Here is a 16558-nt window from a genome sequence, read left to right as displayed (position 1 = left end):
CAACATGTAGTCAGATTTGGCTCCTCACTGTTACACCTATCTTATGTCCACCGTACAACCCCAATGTCTGGCACTTAGTAGGTGCTCAATCAGTGCGTGTGTTGATTGGTGAAAAACATTGTGCTTTTCAGTCCTGCTAAAGACAGGAGTCCTTTCTAACTCAAAAGGTCCCAGGTGACCAGCAGGGAATCTCAGCCTAGAGGCCAGCAGTGCCTAAAGGGACAGGCTGAAAGGGACTCAGGCTACTGAGTGACCACGTGGCCAGTGGACCCTGAACACATGGCGGGCATTGGGCTGCATGTGGGAACTGAGCTGGCCCTGACCAGGAGAGAGATGGGGCCAAGGGTTCTGGAGAGACATCCCTCATGGGCCCCGCCTGGTGCCAGCACAGGCCTGGTCCCTCTGATACCCCTCTCTGCCAGGGCATGAGCTGGGATGGCATCTCAGTGGTGATGCCCTGCTGGAACCCTAGGGTGCTCAGGGTGTCCTGGGTGGGAAGGCTATGAGGAAGGGGTCAGCTCAGATCAGTGTGGTCTGGAGGGGACAGGAGTCGGTGGACTCTGAGAACTCATGGTGGTGAGCAGGGATGGACAAGAGGCAGCCTGGGGACTGGAGGCAGAGCTGGTCCGTGAGCTCCGAGGAGGGCTGGGAGGACACTCAGCCTAGGTGAGAATGAGGAGCTTCTCACGAGACCCACCCCTGCTCTGCGCCGGCCTCCCTGGCTGTGGGAGAGAAACGTCTGCTCAGGAAGACGCCTCCCCTCCCCAGTGGTGGGGCTCTGTCCCGGAGCTGCAGCCCCAGGCTGTGCCTGCTTGGTGTCCAGGACCCGTGGTGTGATCCCCTCCTCTCCGCCATGTAACACAGGGCCAGGAGCCAAGAAGCTCACCCTGAGCCCCAGGACCAGAGAGGTTCATGTTTTCTCCTGACGGTGCTCAGCGGCAGCCCTGGAAGGAGGGCAGGCCCTGAAAGACAGGTGTGGGTATGCAGGACCTGGGTAACAGCTTTGCATGGGGTTTATGGGAAGAAGTGGTGGGAGGGGGAAGAGGTGGAAGCAGAAAACTGCAAAATTTGGTCGTTGGCTTTCGAAACACAGAGTGGGTGCCTATGAAGAAGGGTCAATGAGTAAACGAGAAGCCAGCCCTTCCCGCTCAGCTGAGAGACATTTATTCAGTTGCTGATACCCCCAGCCCCCCAGTGTAATTCTGGATCAGCTCCAGGGAAGAAGGTCTGGTTCCGCAGTCAGAGGCTTTTCATGGTTTTCTTTATCCAGGGCAGGAAACTTGAGACTTTGGTGCAGGCCCGTGGAGGTGACCCATTTTTCTGTCCATAGGAGACAATGCCCTGGGCCACATTGTTACACACCAGAGGGCCCCCGGAGTCCCCCTGAGGACAGAGAAGGGGAAGCACTGAGCCAGGTCTCCTCCTGGTCCTGCCTCCCTGCCGTCCCAAGCCCCCTCTCGGGGGAGGCCACCTTGTATGGCCTCTAGGTAGGAGGTCAGAGGGCAGGGCAGGCCCCCGTGGTCCCCTCGGCTGCCAAGCCCTGACCCTGGACATTGTCACTGTTTCACTTCACCAGGTGGCAGCACCCTCTCCTCCCCCGGGTCTCAGATCCTTTCTCTATCAAGACGCTGTGGGACTGTGGGCTCCAAGCTGCTGTTCAAGGACATGGAAGCAGGGTGGTGGGCTGACACTCAACAGGGAGGATGAGCTCATTAAGCCAGGTGGGTTCCAGTTCTGAGGAGGCACCTGCTTTTAACTACCACACACTCAGGAAGCCCAGTTTTCTAACACCTGTGCCTCCGTGTGTTGCAAATTCCCGCTCTGAAGGAGCACCAGGTTTAGATTCCCCATAGGTCTTTTGTAGACTTGCAGGGGCCCTAGGCACTCCCAGCTCTGGTTGTTCCCCCTTCTCTTCCTGGAGAGAAAGGTCCCAGCTTAGAGGGTGGGGCAGTTCCCACACTGCTTGGGTCCCCGGGTCCCAGATCTTCTACAAACACGTGTCTCCCCAGAGCCAGGCAAGGTAGGTGGTCATTCTCACCTTAAAGGAAGCTTTGTTTTCCTTCGGGTCCCCCACACACAGCTGAATGGCATTGTTGTAATAATTGTGTAAGTAGAGTTCACACTTTTGATCCTTCTGTATGGTCAGCTTTACCTCCTGCAGTGTGTCTGAGTACGTGCCCAGAGCGACCTGCCCCCAGCCGGCTACACTGCACACCCGTCCTGGCTTCACCCGGGCCTTGCCCCTGGGCAGGCTGAGGGGTCTCACGGCTGCAGTCTGCTTGACCTTTCTCTCCAGCTGATGGGAAGAGGCAAGAGAGCCCAGCTCAGCCAGTGGTCCCCGGGCCTGGACATGGCAATGATGCTGCAGTGTCTTCCCTCTCACCTGAGCCACAGGGACTGGTCAGGCAGCCAGATGGGAGGGAGGAAAGGGATGCGTGGCAGTGGGAGGGGAAATGATCTGTTTCCAGGAGGGCAGGAGAAGCAAGGAGGTTTACCTTTAGTAACATGATGTCATTGGAGTAGTTCTTTTCATTATAGCCTGGGTGGGGGATGGCTCTTCTCACCGGGATGACCTGCTGGGTCCTCTCCCGATCCTTGATGTTGTGGGCCCCCAGGGTGACGTTGACTGAGCTGCACAGACAGCAAAGCAGGAGGTGGAGTCACAGGAGATACAGCCCAGGAGCTGAAGGGCAGGTGACACCAGGGCCGGGCTGCAGCTGAGGGGAAATGCAGGCAACAGGAGGGCCCCGGGGGCTGGACTGTCTGTGCCCTCTGTTTGTTGGCAGCCAAGGTCGGATTCTGGAGCCATTGGTAAGGGCACAGTGGTTCCCAAGTGTCAGCCCCAGGAAAACATGTGAAATTGCATTAGTTTGTATTCTGATACCAAGGCATGCCCTATCTCTAGTCTCTCTTACTTCAGCAATGCCTCTGACACTGACCTGCCCCTCCCCGCTGCCCTCTTTCTCACCCTCTCAGGAGCCCTCCCAGCTCATGTGTTCCTAGGAGGCTGGTTGCTTCCAGAGAAAAAGGCAGGGCTCCCTGTCAGGGGTTTTCGGGAGGGTGTGGGCTACTTCCGGCTCCTCACCTTCCCCAGCAGTGAGCGGCTGTCAGCACAAAGTCCTCTCGAATCAGGAACCCACCGCACCTTTTTTGATCATCCTGGTCCCAGATCTGAAGAAATGCCATGTAGGGGCGGGAGTGGGGCTTGACCTCATGGCCCCCGATGATCTCCCCTGAAGGAAAAGACTGTTCTGCTTGTGTGCAACCACTGACTGCACCTGGCAGGCATCGGCTTGATGCTCAGAACTGCTGGGCACTGCAGGTCCAGCCTGGCCTGAGGCTGGCAGTGTGAGGGGCCTCAAATCCTCTTCTAGAAAAGGGAAGAGCAGCAGTCCGGGTCTGTGAAACTGTCTTCCACACATAGTTGGAGGTGAGCATACCTGTCTTAGGTACAGCAAAGTCCTAGAGGCTTCTGAACATTCCTCTCCCGACTATGCTTTGTTTTAATGAGTTTCTAAGGGCCCTGTCATCCCGTGATGTCTAGGGTAGCCTAGCTTTCCAGTGCTCAGGGCTTTAGAGGAGGGATCTAGATGTCATCATAGCCTATTTCCCAGGGCCTGACATACAGTAAGTGCCCAATAAGTATTCGTTGGCTACATGAAGGAATGACCACAGCCCTGTCCACCCCCCACCGACACACACACAAAATGGGCCTCTGGAAGGGGGTTGTTGGTAGGGCCAATGCTGGTGGGATTCTGGAAAGGAGAGAAGTTCTGGTCTGCCCAACAGTGGCTTCATCCTTGAAAGAGGGGAGCCAGTAATGGCTTAGGAAGAAAAGCAGATTAAAGACCTAAATGTAAGGCCAGAAACTATCAAACTCTTAGAGGAAAACATCGGCAGAACACTACGACATAAATCGCCCTAAGATCCTTTTTGACCCACCTCCTAGAGAAATGGAAATAAAAATAAACAAATGGGACCTACTGAAACTTAAAAGCTTCTGCACAGCAAAGGAAACCATAAACAAGACCAAAAGACAACCCTCAGAGTGGGAGAAAATATTTGCAAATGAAGCAACTGACAAAGGATTAATCTCCAAAATTTATAAGCAGCTCAATAACAAAAAAACAAACAACCCAATCCAAAAATGGGCAGAAGACCTAAACAGACATTTCTCCAAAGAAAATATACAGATTGTCAACAAACATGTGAAAGAATGCTCAACATCATTAATTATTAGAGAAATGCAAATCAAAACTACAATGAGATATCATCTCACACCGGTCAGAATGGCCATCATCAAAAAATCTAAAAACAATAAATGCTGGAGAGGGTGTGGAGAAAAGGGAACCCTCTTGCACTGTTGGTGGGAATGTAAATTGATACAGCCACTATGGAGAACAGTATGGAGGTTCCTTAAAAAACTACAAATAGAACTACCATATGACCCAGCAATCCCACTACTGGGCATATACCCTGAGAAAACCATAATTCAAAAAGAGTCATGGGGCATCCCTGGTGGCACAGTGGTTGAGAGTCCACCTGCCGATGCAGGGGACACAGGTTCGTGCCCTGGTCCGGGAAGATCCCACATGCCACGGAGCGGCCCGTGAGCCATGGCCGCTGAGCCTGCACGTCCGGAGCCTGTGCTCTGCAACGGGAGAAGCCACAACAGTGAGAGGCCTGTGTACCGCAAAAAAAAAAACAAAAAAAAAGAGTCGTGTACCAAAATGTTCATTGCAGCACTATTTACAATAGCCAGGACATGGAAGCAACCTAAGTGTCCATCAACAGATGAATGGATAAAGAAGATGTGGCACATATATACAATGGAATATTACTCAGCCATAAAAAGAAATGAAATTGAGTTATTTGTAGTGAGGTGGATGGACCTAGAGTCTGTCATACAGAGTGAAGTAAGTCAGAAAGAGAAAAACAAATACCGTATGCTAACACATATATATGAAATCTAAGAAAAAAAAAAAGGGGTCATGAAGAACCTAGGGGTAAGACGGGAATAAAGACACAGACCTACTAGAGAATGGACTTGAGGACACAGGGAGGGGGAAGGGTAAGCTGTGACAAAGTGAGAGAGTGGCATGGACATATATACACTACCAAATGTAAAATAGATAGCTAGTGAGAAGTAGCCGCATAGCACAGGGAGATCAGCTTGGTGCTTTCTGACCACCTAGAGGGGTGGGATAGGGAGGGTGGGAGGGAGGGAGACGCAAGAGGGAAGAGATATGGGAACATATGTATATGTATAACTGATTCACTTTGTTATAAAGCAGAAACTGACACACCATTGTAAAGCAATTATACTCCAATAAAGATATTAAAAAAAAAAAAAAGAAGAGGAAAGCAGAGGTGGGGAAAGGGACTGAGGAGCCTGGGGACTGAGCAAAGGCAACAGCACCAACTCCGAGGTCTGCTGAGCAGTTGCTGAGGGAGCACCTGTCTCATCCTAGATGCAGAAGCCAGGCCCACTCTGCCGTCTTCAGGGGAATTGATTATCTTCTCTTTTCCAGTTTCCGACCCTCTGCCATCACTTCTAGGAAAGTTCGATTTTCCACACAGCAAATGTAGGGCTGGAGGAGGGGATAGTACCCACTGGCTTTTCTTGAGAACAACCTTTGCTCTGTCACTCCTGCTGGAGGCGTATCCAGCATCATACTTGGGGGTATGAGATGGGACAGGAGCTGGTGTTCAGAATGTTTCCAGTGGATAGAGGGATCAGGGGTGTGCAGAAGGGGCAGGTGATCGGTGCCAACTGGGGTAAGAGGTTGGGCCTCTGAGGGTGGGGATGGTCACTCACCAGCTTTTGCCCTGGGGGGCAGTGAAAAGGCCAACAGGAGCAGGAACAGGAGTGGCTGCATCTTCCCAGGAAGGCTGCCCAGGTCGGAGCTGCTGGTGTTTCCTCCTTGCTCTCTTTTTAGCCCCCCCAGGAGAGGAAGGAGGTGCAAGTGGGCTCAGTGACCTCTTGTTCCCCTCTGGTTTTGTGGTGCTTCATCCTAGAAGGCTTTCTACGGAAGCTGCCTCGCCCCCACTCCGTCTACCTGACGACGTTCTCTGGGTGGTTGTGTGAGAAACATGTAGTGACCACATGGGTACCCACAGATGATGACTCAGAGCAGACCACTTGTTCCAGCCTAGAGCAGGAACCCAAGAATACAGGGCGGGGACTGTAGGATGTGGTATCGCCCAGTAGAGGTCCTGGAGCCCAGAAACCTGAGTCATCAGTGGTTGAACCACCAAGGCCTCATTTCCATGCTGCTGAGTCCACAGGATGACTTCTTTAGCTGATGCGAGTTTAGGCTCTTCTCTATGCTATGATCAAACATACTGCACATGTGTCTCCTTCCCTTAGAGAGCTGACTGTCTGGTGGAAGAGAAAGAAACATCTGTGACCAGATTGCAACTCAGGAAGGGCTTGGTTGAGGGACGCACAGGACAATAACAGAGCATGGCCACCATGTACTAAATCTATATAGGCACCCATTCATCACTTCCTTTCTAGAGGACTTTTAACATCTTTTATTTTTTTTAATTACAAATGCTCAGAGTGATAGAGTCCATCTCTCTTGTTAATGTTTGGAAACAAACGTTCTGCACTTGACATTTGGCCTAAATTCATGAATCACTCTGACCCTAGAAATTGAATCCAGGGATGATTTAAGCCTAGGTCATTCCTACTTTGGATAGGCTGGGGTCAGTTTCACCCAAACCACATGAACTGAGACAGAGAAAAGGCTGGTGCGCCAAAGGAAGTTCATATTACTAAGTTGCCTATACCATGTGAAGTGGGAAAGCATGCTGGCTGACCAAAGACCAATAATTGTCCTTTTAGTATTCTCTGTGCTGTGTGCAGAAAGCCACACTTCTGATACAGCAGGCCTGGCACATTATAGGATGACATTGGCTGAACAAACTCTGCTAATGATCTTGCTAAAATGAAAATGAAGGACCATTCTTTCTAAATAGCCCAAGCCCAGTTCTGTTCAAGAACAACAAAGAATCTCTCAGTGATTAGACTCTGGTGATTGAAGGTTCCATCTTTACATTTCTGTACTTTACAATTTTTCTATGAGGAATATTATGCATCAAAAGACATAATTCCAGGGTAAATATCCTCCTTATAAAAACAGATACATTTATTAAGCCTCTACTTTTTTGAACTTAGCTTGCCCAGTGGTAGAAATTTTAAAAATAAAATTAGTTTTTTTATTTTAGTGGTAGTATATGTTATTAAGAAAATTTGAGGTACTTCCATGGTGGCTCAGTGATTAAGAATCCGCCTGCCAATGCAGGGGACACGGGTTCGAGCCCTGGTCTGGGAAGATCCCACATGATGCGGAGCAACTAAGCCCGTGCGCCACAACTACTGAGCCTGCGCTATACAGCCTGTGAGCCACAAATCCTGAGCCCATATGATGCAACTACTGAAGCCCATGGGCCTAGAGCCTGTGCTCCGCAACAGAGAACCCACCGCAATGAGAAGCCCACGCACCACAACGAAGAGTAGCCCCAGCTCGTCACAACTACAGAAAGCCCACGCACATAGACTGGCTGAATGGATACAAAAACAAGACCCGTATATATGCTGTCTACAAGAGACCCATTTCAGACCTAGGGACACATACAGACTGAAAGTGAGGGGATGGAAAAAGATATTCCATACAAACGGAAATCAAAAGAAAGCTGGAGTAGCAATTCTCCTATCAGACAAAATAGACTTTAAAATAAAGACTATTGCAAGAGACAAAGAAGGACACTACATGATCAAGGGATCAATCCAAGAAGAAGATATAGCAATTGTAAATTTTTATGCACCCAACACAGGAGCACCTCAAAACATAAGGCAAGTGCTAACAGCCATATAAGGGGAAATTGACAGTAATACAATCATAGTAGGGGATTTTAACACCCCACTTTCACCAATGGACAGATCATCCAAAATGAAAATAAATAAGGAAATGCAAGCTTTAAATGATACATTAAACAAGATGGCCTTAATTGATATTTACAGGGCATTCAATCCAAAAACAACAGAATATACTTTCTTCTGAAGTGCTCATGGAACATTCTCCAGGACAGATCATATCTTGGGTCAGAAATCAAGCCTTGGTAAATTTAAGAAAATTGAAATCGTATCAAGTATCTTTTCCAACCACAGTGCTATGAGACTAGATATCAATTACAGGAAAAAATCTGGAAAAAAATACAGACACATGGAGGCTAAACAATACACTACTAAATAACCAAGAGATCACTGAAGAAATCAAAGAGGAAGTAAAAATATACTTAGAAACAAATGACAATGAAAACACGACAACCCAAAACCTATAGGGTGCAGCAAAAGTGATTCTAAGAGGGAAGTTTATAGCAATACAATCCTACCTCAAGAAACAAGAAACAGCTCAAATAAGCAACCTAACCTTACACCTAAAGCAATTAGAGAAAGAACAAAAAACCCCCGCAGTTAGCAGAAGGAAAGAAATCATAAAGATCAGATCAGAAATAAATGAAAAAGAAATGAAGTAAACAATAGCAAAGGTCAATAAAACTAAAAACTGGTTCTTTGAGACGATAAACAAAATTGATAAAGCATTAGCCAGACTCATCAAGAAAAAAAGGGAGAAGACTCAAATCAATAGAATTAGAAATGATAAAGGAAAAGTAACAACGGACACTGCAGAAATACATAGGATCATGAGAGATTACTACAAGCAACTACATGCTAATAAAATGGACAACCTGGAAGAAATGGACAAATTCTTAGAAAAGCAGAAGCTTCCAAGACAGAACCAGGAAGAAATAAAAACTATAAACAGACCAATCACAAGCACTGAAATTGAAACTGCCATTAAAAATCTTCCAACAAACAAAAGCCCGGGACCAGATGGCTTCACAGGTGAATTCTATCAAACATTTAGAGAAAAGTTAACACCCATCCTTCTCAAACTCTTCCAAAAATTTGCAGAGGAAGGAACACTCCCAAACTCATTCTATGAGGCCACCATCACCCTGATACCAAAACCAGACAAAGATGTCACAGAGAAAGAAAACTACAGCCAATATCACTGATGAGCATAGATGCAAAAATCCTCAACAAAATACTAGCAAACAGAATCCAACAACACGTTAAAAGGATCATACACCATAAACAAGTGAGGTTTATCCCAGGAATGCAAGAATTCTTCAATATACGCAAATCAATCAATGTGATAAACCATGTTAACAAATTGAAGGAGAAAAACCATATGATCATCTCAATAGATACAGAAAAAGCTTCGACAAAATTCCACACCAATTTATGATTAAAACCCTCCAGAAAGTAGACAGAGTGAACTTACCTCAACATAATAAAGGTCATATATGACAAACCCACAGCCAACATCGTTCTCAATGGTGAAAAACTGAAATCATTTCCACTAAGATCAGGAGCAAGACAAGGATGTCCACTCTCACCACTATTATTCAACATATTTTGGAAGATTTAACTGCAGCAATCAGAGAAGAAAATGAAATTAAGGGAATCCAAATCAGAAAAGAAGTAAAGCTGTCACTATTTGCAGATGACATGATACTATACATAGAAAATCCTAAAGACGCTACCAGAAAACTACTAGAGCTAATCAATGAAGTTTGTAAAGTAGCAGGATACAAAATTAATGCACAGAAATCTCTTGCATTCCTATACACTAATGATGAAAAATCTGAAAGGGAAATTAAGGGAACATTCCCATTTACCATTGCAACAAAAAGAACAAAATACCTAGGAATAAACTTACCTAAGGAGACAAAAGACCTGCATGCAGAAAACTGTAAGACACTGATGAAAGAAATTAAAGAGGATACAAACAGATGGAGAGATATACGATGTTTTTGGATTGGAAGGATCAACATTGTGAAAATGACTATACTACCCAAAGCAATCTACAGATTCAATGCAATCCCTATCAAACTACCAATGGCATTCCCACAGAACTAGAACAGAAAATTTCACAATTTGTATGGAAACACAAAAGACCCCAAATAGCCTAAGCACTCTTAAGAAAGAAAAACACACCTGAAGGAGTCAGGCTCCTGAACTTCAGACTATACTACAAAGCTACAGTCATCAAGACAGTATGGTAGTGGCACAAAAACAGAAATATAGATCAATGGAACAGGATAGAAAGCCTAGAGATAAACCCACACACATATGGTCAACTTATATTTGATAAAAGAAACAAGAATATACAATGGAGAAAAGACAGCCTCTTCAATAAGTGGTGCTGGGAAAACTGGACAGCTACATGTAAAAGAATGAAATTAGAACACTCCCTAACACCATATGCAAAAATAAACTCAAAATGGATTAAAGACCTAAATGTAAGGCCAGAAACTATCAAATTCTTAGAGGAAAACATAGGCAGAACACTCTATGACATAAATCACAGCAAGATCCTTTTTGACCCACCTCCTAGAGAAATGGAAATAGAAACAAAAATAAGTAAATGGGACCTAATGAAACTTAAAAGCATTTGCACAGCAAAGGAAACCATAAACAAGATGAAAAGACAACCCTCAGAATGGGAAAAAAATATTTGCAAATGAAGCAACTGACAAAGGATTAATCTCCAAAATTTGTAAGCAGCTCATGCAGCTCAATATCAAAAAAAACAAACAACCCAATCCAAAATTGGGCAGAAGACCTAAAAAGACATTTCTCCAAAGAAGATATACAGATTGCCAACAAACACATGAAGGGATGCTCAGCATCACTAATCATTAGAGAAATGCAAATCAAAACTACAATGAGGTATCACCTCATACCAGTCAGAATGGCCATCATCAAAAAATCTACAAACAGGGCTTCCCTGGTGGCGCAGTGGTTGAGAGTCCACCTGCCGATGCAGGGGACACGGGTTCGTGTCCTGGTCTGCGAAGATCCCATATGCCGCGGAGCGGCTGGGCCCGTGAGCCATGGTCGCTGAGCCTGCGCATCCAGAGCCTGTGCTCCGCAACGGGAGAGGCCACAACAGTGAGAGGCCTGCATACTGCAAAAAAATAAAAATAAAAAATCTACAAACAATAAATGCTGGAGTGGTTGCAGAGAAAAGGGAACCCTCTCTCACTGTTGGTGGGAATGTAAATTGATACAGCCACTATGGAGAACAGTATGGTGGTTCCTTAAAAAACTACAAACAGAACTACCATACAACCCAACAATCTCACTGCTGGCCATATACCCTGAGAAAATCATAATTCAAAAAGAGTCATGTACCACAATGTTCACTGCAGCTCTATTTACAATAGCCAGAATACAGAAGCAACCTAGTGTCCATCGACAGAGGAATGGATAAAGAAGATGTGGCACATATATACAGTGGAATATTACTCAGCTATAAAAAGAAATGAAACTGAGTTATTGGTAGTGAGGTGGATGGACCTAGAGTCTGTCATACAGAATTAAATAAGTCAGAAAGAGAAAAACGAATACTGTATGCTAACACATATATATATGGAATCTAAAAAAAAAAGGAAAAATTGTTCTCAAGAACCGAGGGGCAGGACAGGAATAAAGACACAGAAGTAGAGAATGGACTTGAGCACACAGGGAGGGGGAAGGGTAAGCTGTGACAAAGTGAGAGAGTGGCATGGACATGTATACACTACCAAATGTAAAATAGATAGCTAGTGGGAAGCAGCTGCATAGCACAGGGAGATCAGCTCAGTGCTTTGTGACTACCTAGAGGGGTGGGATAGGGAAGGTGGGAGGGAGACGCAAGAGGGAGGGGATATGGGGACATATGTATACATATAGTTGATTCACTTTGTTATACAGCAGAAACTAACACAACATTGTAAAAAAAATTACACTCCAATAAGATGTTAAAAAAAAATAAAATACTTGGGATCATGTTACATATACAATGTAATTTTCTATTATCCTCACTAAACCCTGCAACTTAAGCATTTCCCCCACATTCCTAAACATCTATTAGTCAATATCACCATAGTCTCTCTTCTCTAATTATTAAAAATTTTAACATGAAATTAATTTCTAAAATTGTTGGAAAATTAAAAAAATAATTTAAGCAGAAAGAAAATAATTAAAAATACCTGATTTCCCATCACTCATTGATAATCATCTTTAATGTCTTGAAGGGTGATCTAACATTTTTTCTCATGTATATCTGCATTTTTAAAAATCATAAGGGGATTATGCTAAATACAAGGCTGTGACCCTTTATTAAAATTGAGGTGAAATTCACATAACCTACAATTAACTATTTTAAATACAATTTAGTGGCATTAAGTGCATTCCAAGTGTGCAACCACCTACTCTCTCTAGTTTGAAAACTTTTTCATAACCCCAGAAGAACATCCCATCCACACGGGTTGACTACTTGGTCATGGTGTATAATCCTTTTAGTGTGCTGTTGAATTCAATTTGATAGTATCTTGTTGAGGATTTTTGCATCTATTTTCATAAGGGATATTGGTCTGTAATTTTCTTTTCTTTTGGTATATTTGGTCTTGGTATCTGGGTGATCCTGGCCTTATACAATGTGTTAGGAAGAGTTCCCTCCTCTAATTTTTTGGAACCAGTCTGGGTAAGATTGGTGTTAATTCTTCTTTAAATGTTTTGTAGAATTCACCGGTGTAGAAATCTGGTCCTGGGATTTTCTTTGTTGGCAGGTTTTTGTTTATTGTTTCAATCCCTTTACTTGTCATAAGTCTGGTTAGATTTCTTATTTCTTCTTGAGTCAGTTTTGGTAGTTTCTGTGTTTCCAGGAATTTGTTCATTTCATCTTAATTATCTAATTTGTTGGTGTAGAAATGTTGATAGCATTCTCTAATAATCCTTTTAATTTCTCTGCGGTTGGTAGTAATGACCCCTTCCTTCATTTCTGATTTTCTTAATTTGAGTCTTCTTTTTTTGTTGTTGTTGGTCTAGCTAAAAGTTTGTCAAATTTGTTGATCTTTTCAAAGAACAAACTTTTGGTTTTGTTGATGCTTTCTATTTTGATTATTTTTCTCTAATCTTTATTATTTCCTTCCTTTTGCTGGTTTGGGTTGTTTGATCTATTTTTAGTTTTGTTAGGCTTAAATTTGTGTTGTTGATTAGAAATCTTTCTTTTTCTTTAATGTAGTCATTTATAGCTATATATTTTCCTCTGAGCATTGCTTTTACTGCATCCTATACATTTTGTATGTTGTGTTTTCATATTCACTTGTCCCAAAGTTCTTTCTAATTTCTCTTGCAATTTTTTCTTAGACCCACTGGTTACTTAAGATTGTGTTGTTTAATTTCCATGTTTGTGAATTTTCCAGTTTTCCTTCTGTTATTGATTTCTAGCTTCATTCCATTGTGGTTGAAGAAGATAATTTGTATTATTTTAATCTTTTAAAATGTATTGAGAAATGTTTTATGGCCTAACCTATGGTGTATCCTAGAGAATTCTTTGTATGCACTTGAGAAGTACGTGTAGCATACTGCTGTCAGAGTGTTTTGTATGTCTGTTTGTTCTAATTGGTTTATAGATGTTCTATCTACAATTGAAAGTAAGGTATTGAAGTCTCCAACTATGTTTATAAAACTGTCTATTTCTCTCCTCAATTATCTCAATGTTTTCTTCATATATTTTGGAGTTCTGATGTTTGGTGTGTTATGTATTCTTAATGAATTGACCTTTTGTCAATATATAATGTCCTTTGTCTCTTTTAACAATTTTTCACTTAAAATCTATTTTACCTGGTATTGATATAACCACTCCAGTTTCCTCTGGGTTGCTATTTGCATAGAATATCTTTTTCTACTTTTTCATTTCCAACATTTTTGTCTTTGTATTTAAAGGGAGTCTCTTGAAAGCTGCATAGACTTGAATCATATTTTTAAATTTATTCTTCCAATTTCTATCTTTTAATTGGTTAGTTTAATCCACTTAAAATTAAAATGATTACTGATAATGATAGGCTTACCTCTGCCATTTTGCTATTTGGTTTTTATATATTTTCTGTTTCTCAATTCCTCCAATATTGCCTTCTTTTTTGTTTGCTTTTTTTTTCTACTTTTTTTTTTTTTTTTTTTGGCTGTACGCGGGCCTCTCACTGTTGTGGCCTCTCCCGTTGCAGAGCACAGGCTCCGGACACGCAGGATCAGCAGCCATGGCTCACGGGCCCAGCCGCTCCGCGGCATGTGGGATCTTCCCGGACCAGGGCATGAACCCGCATCCCCTGCATCGGCAGGTGGACTCTCAACCACTGCGCCACCAGGGAAGACCCTCTACTGTACTATTTTAAATACCTCTTCATTTCCATTTCTGTATATTTTAAAGTTACTTTCTTAATGGTTACTGTATTTAATGCCCTAAATTTATACCAATATAGTTTGAATATATACCAATTTAGCCTCAACAACATACATTAACTCTGATCCTATTCAGCTCCATCTCCATCTTGTTATTGACACAAATTATATCTTTTTACATGTGTGTCCATTACATAGGTTATAATTTCTTTTTATGCATTTGTCTTTTAAATCCTACAAGAAACAAAAAGAAGTTACAAGCCCAAAATACAATACTACTAGCTTTTGTAATTATCTATGTGGTTATTTTTACCAGAGATCTTTTTTCTTCATTTGGCTTCAAGTTGCCATCTCTTGTCCTTAGGTTTCAACTTGAAGGACCCCCCTTTAGCATTTCTTGTAGGACAGGTCTACAGGGCAGGAATTAATGATTAATTCCCAAAGTTTTTGTTTGTCTGAGAACATTTTATTTCTCCATTTTTGAAGGGAAGTTTTGCCAATATAGAATTCTTGGTTGACAGTTTTTTGTTTTTGCTTTCAGCACTTTAAATATATCATCCCACTGCCTCTATGGTTACTGATGAGAAATTGACCGTTAATCTCATTGGAAATCACTTGTCCATGATGAGTCACTTCTCTCTCGCTGCTTTCTAGATTTTCTCTCTGTTTTTGGCTCATAACAGTTTGGTTGTAGTGTGTCTCAGTGTGGATCTCTTTGAGATTATCCTGCTTGGAGTTTGTTGAGCTTCTTTGATACACATATTCCTGTATTTCATCAAATTTGGGATATTTTTGGCCATTACTTCTTCAGGTGTTTTTTCTGACTCTTCTTTCTTCTTCTTTTATGACTCCCATAATGCTTATGTTGATACTTTTGATATCGTCTCATAGATCCCTTAAGCTCTGTTCATTTTTCTTCATTATTTTTTCCTTTCTGCTCCTCATACTGGGTTATTTTATTTTCCCTGCAAGTTCATTGTTTCTTTCTTCTGCCTGGTCAGATCTACTTTTGAAATTGTCTTTTGAATTTTACATTTCAGTTGTTGTACTTTTCAGTTCCAGAATTATAATTTCTATCTCTTTATGACATTCTCTACATTTTCATATATTGTTCCTGATTTGCTTTAGTTCCCTTCATTGTCTCTTTCAGCTCTTTGAGTATTTTTAAGACAGTCAATTGAAAATCTGTGTCCAGGTTTCCTCAAAAATGTTTTCTGTCAAGTTCTTTTTTTCCATCTGTGCATGGACCATATTTTCTTGTTCCTTTGTATTTGCATATTTTCATTGAAAACAGGATATTTTGAATACAATACTGTACTCTGGGAATTGCATTGTCCCCATCCCCCAGGGATTGCTTGTATTGTTTGTTGAATGATACAGTCATCCATTTGTCTAGTGACTTTTCCGAACTATTTTTGCAAGGACTATATTCCATGTTTGTGTGGTCACTGAAGTCTCTGTTACCTTATCTTTGTCTAATTGCCCCTGCAAAGACTGGCTCAATCTCTGTAAGTACAGAAACCAGGGAGATGTTTCAGAATATTTTTCGTGGCTTTCATTGTTGTCTGAAGACTAAAGTGACAGATTGATCAGACAAGATGAGGGGTAACAGAGTCAGCAGAGCACAGCTCTATGAAACATTTATTTGCTCTGTGTCTATGGTGTGTGTGTGTCATTTCTGTTGTCTTTAAGCTGGAGAATTTCAGGGCTTTGTGTCCATCCCTGCCCAGGTGACTCCTCTCTGAATTGCTAGAGGTCCCACAATTTCACTAACTACTCCCTTGCTTTAGTATCAGCTTCTCATACAGGAAGGAGATGTTACAGGAGGACCTGGAACTTCAGAGTCTCAGGTCCTGCCCTTTCCTGCCACCCTCATTTCTATCCCCCTCCCTATTGGGATTGATTATTCAAGAGTTGGGTTGAGGTCCTGAATATAGCCATGTTGACATGATATGCTGATTAGGCTGAAGAGGGAGGATGTAGGGAGTTTGGGAAAATTTTTCTCTAAACTTCAATGGCTAGTCAAATGGCCAAGACTGTGTAGTATCCCTCCCAAATCCAGAAACAGTAACACAAATATAAGGCAGAGGAAAGCTTACTGAGGTGGACACATGTGGAGAAGAGCATCATACAGGAAACTTCCTAAGAAAGAACCCCCACCTGGAAAAAGCCTTAGTGGAGAGACCAAATTTCTTCCTAGATGTGACCAAAGGGAGCCACACTAAGAGGTAGTGAAAACCATTTGGGACTTGTAAC

At 42.9% G+C, this 16558-nt stretch overlaps 1 protein-coding gene across 1 annotated transcript; it reads right to left on the bottom strand.

Annotated features, from left to right (window-relative positions):
* Positions 1-1202: 1202 nt before the first annotated feature.
* On the bottom strand, positions 1203-5980 carry LOC137229015 (granzyme B-like). Its single transcript, XM_067746329.1, has 5 exons — positions 5819-5980; positions 3086-3233; positions 2496-2631; positions 2039-2296; positions 1203-1383 (listed from the first exon to the last, which is right to left on the bottom strand). The coding sequence occupies exons 1-5, from the start codon at positions 5877-5879 to the stop codon at positions 1240-1242; spliced, it is 747 nt and encodes a 248-aa protein (XP_067602430.1). The 5' UTR covers positions 5880-5980; the 3' UTR covers positions 1203-1239.
* Between the last annotated feature and the right edge of the window lie 10578 nt (positions 5981-16558).

Source organism: Pseudorca crassidens, chromosome 1, assembly GCF_039906515.1.
Source record: "Pseudorca crassidens isolate mPseCra1 chromosome 1, mPseCra1.hap1, whole genome shotgun sequence".
NCBI classification, from domain to species: Eukaryota; Metazoa; Chordata; class Mammalia; order Artiodactyla; family Delphinidae; genus Pseudorca; species Pseudorca crassidens.
The sequence above is the reverse complement of the archived record's forward strand: the minus strand, read 5'-3'. Positions and strand labels throughout refer to the sequence as shown.

Bases quoted from the DNA above. Each gene is read 5' to 3' on its own strand.
- LOC137229015 (XM_067746329.1), bottom strand. From the start codon at position 5,879: ATGCAGCCACTCCTGTTCCTGCTCCTGTTGGCCTTTTCACTGCCCCCC. The intron at 3,234-5,818 runs GTGAGTGACCAT...CTTTTCCTTCAG, and splicing joins GCCCCCCAGGGCAAAAGCTG to GGGAGATCATCGGGGGCCAT. The intron at 1,384-2,038 runs GTGAGAATGACC...CTCTGTCCTCAG, and splicing joins AAAACAAAGCTTCCTTTAAG to GGGGACTCCGGGGGCCCTCT.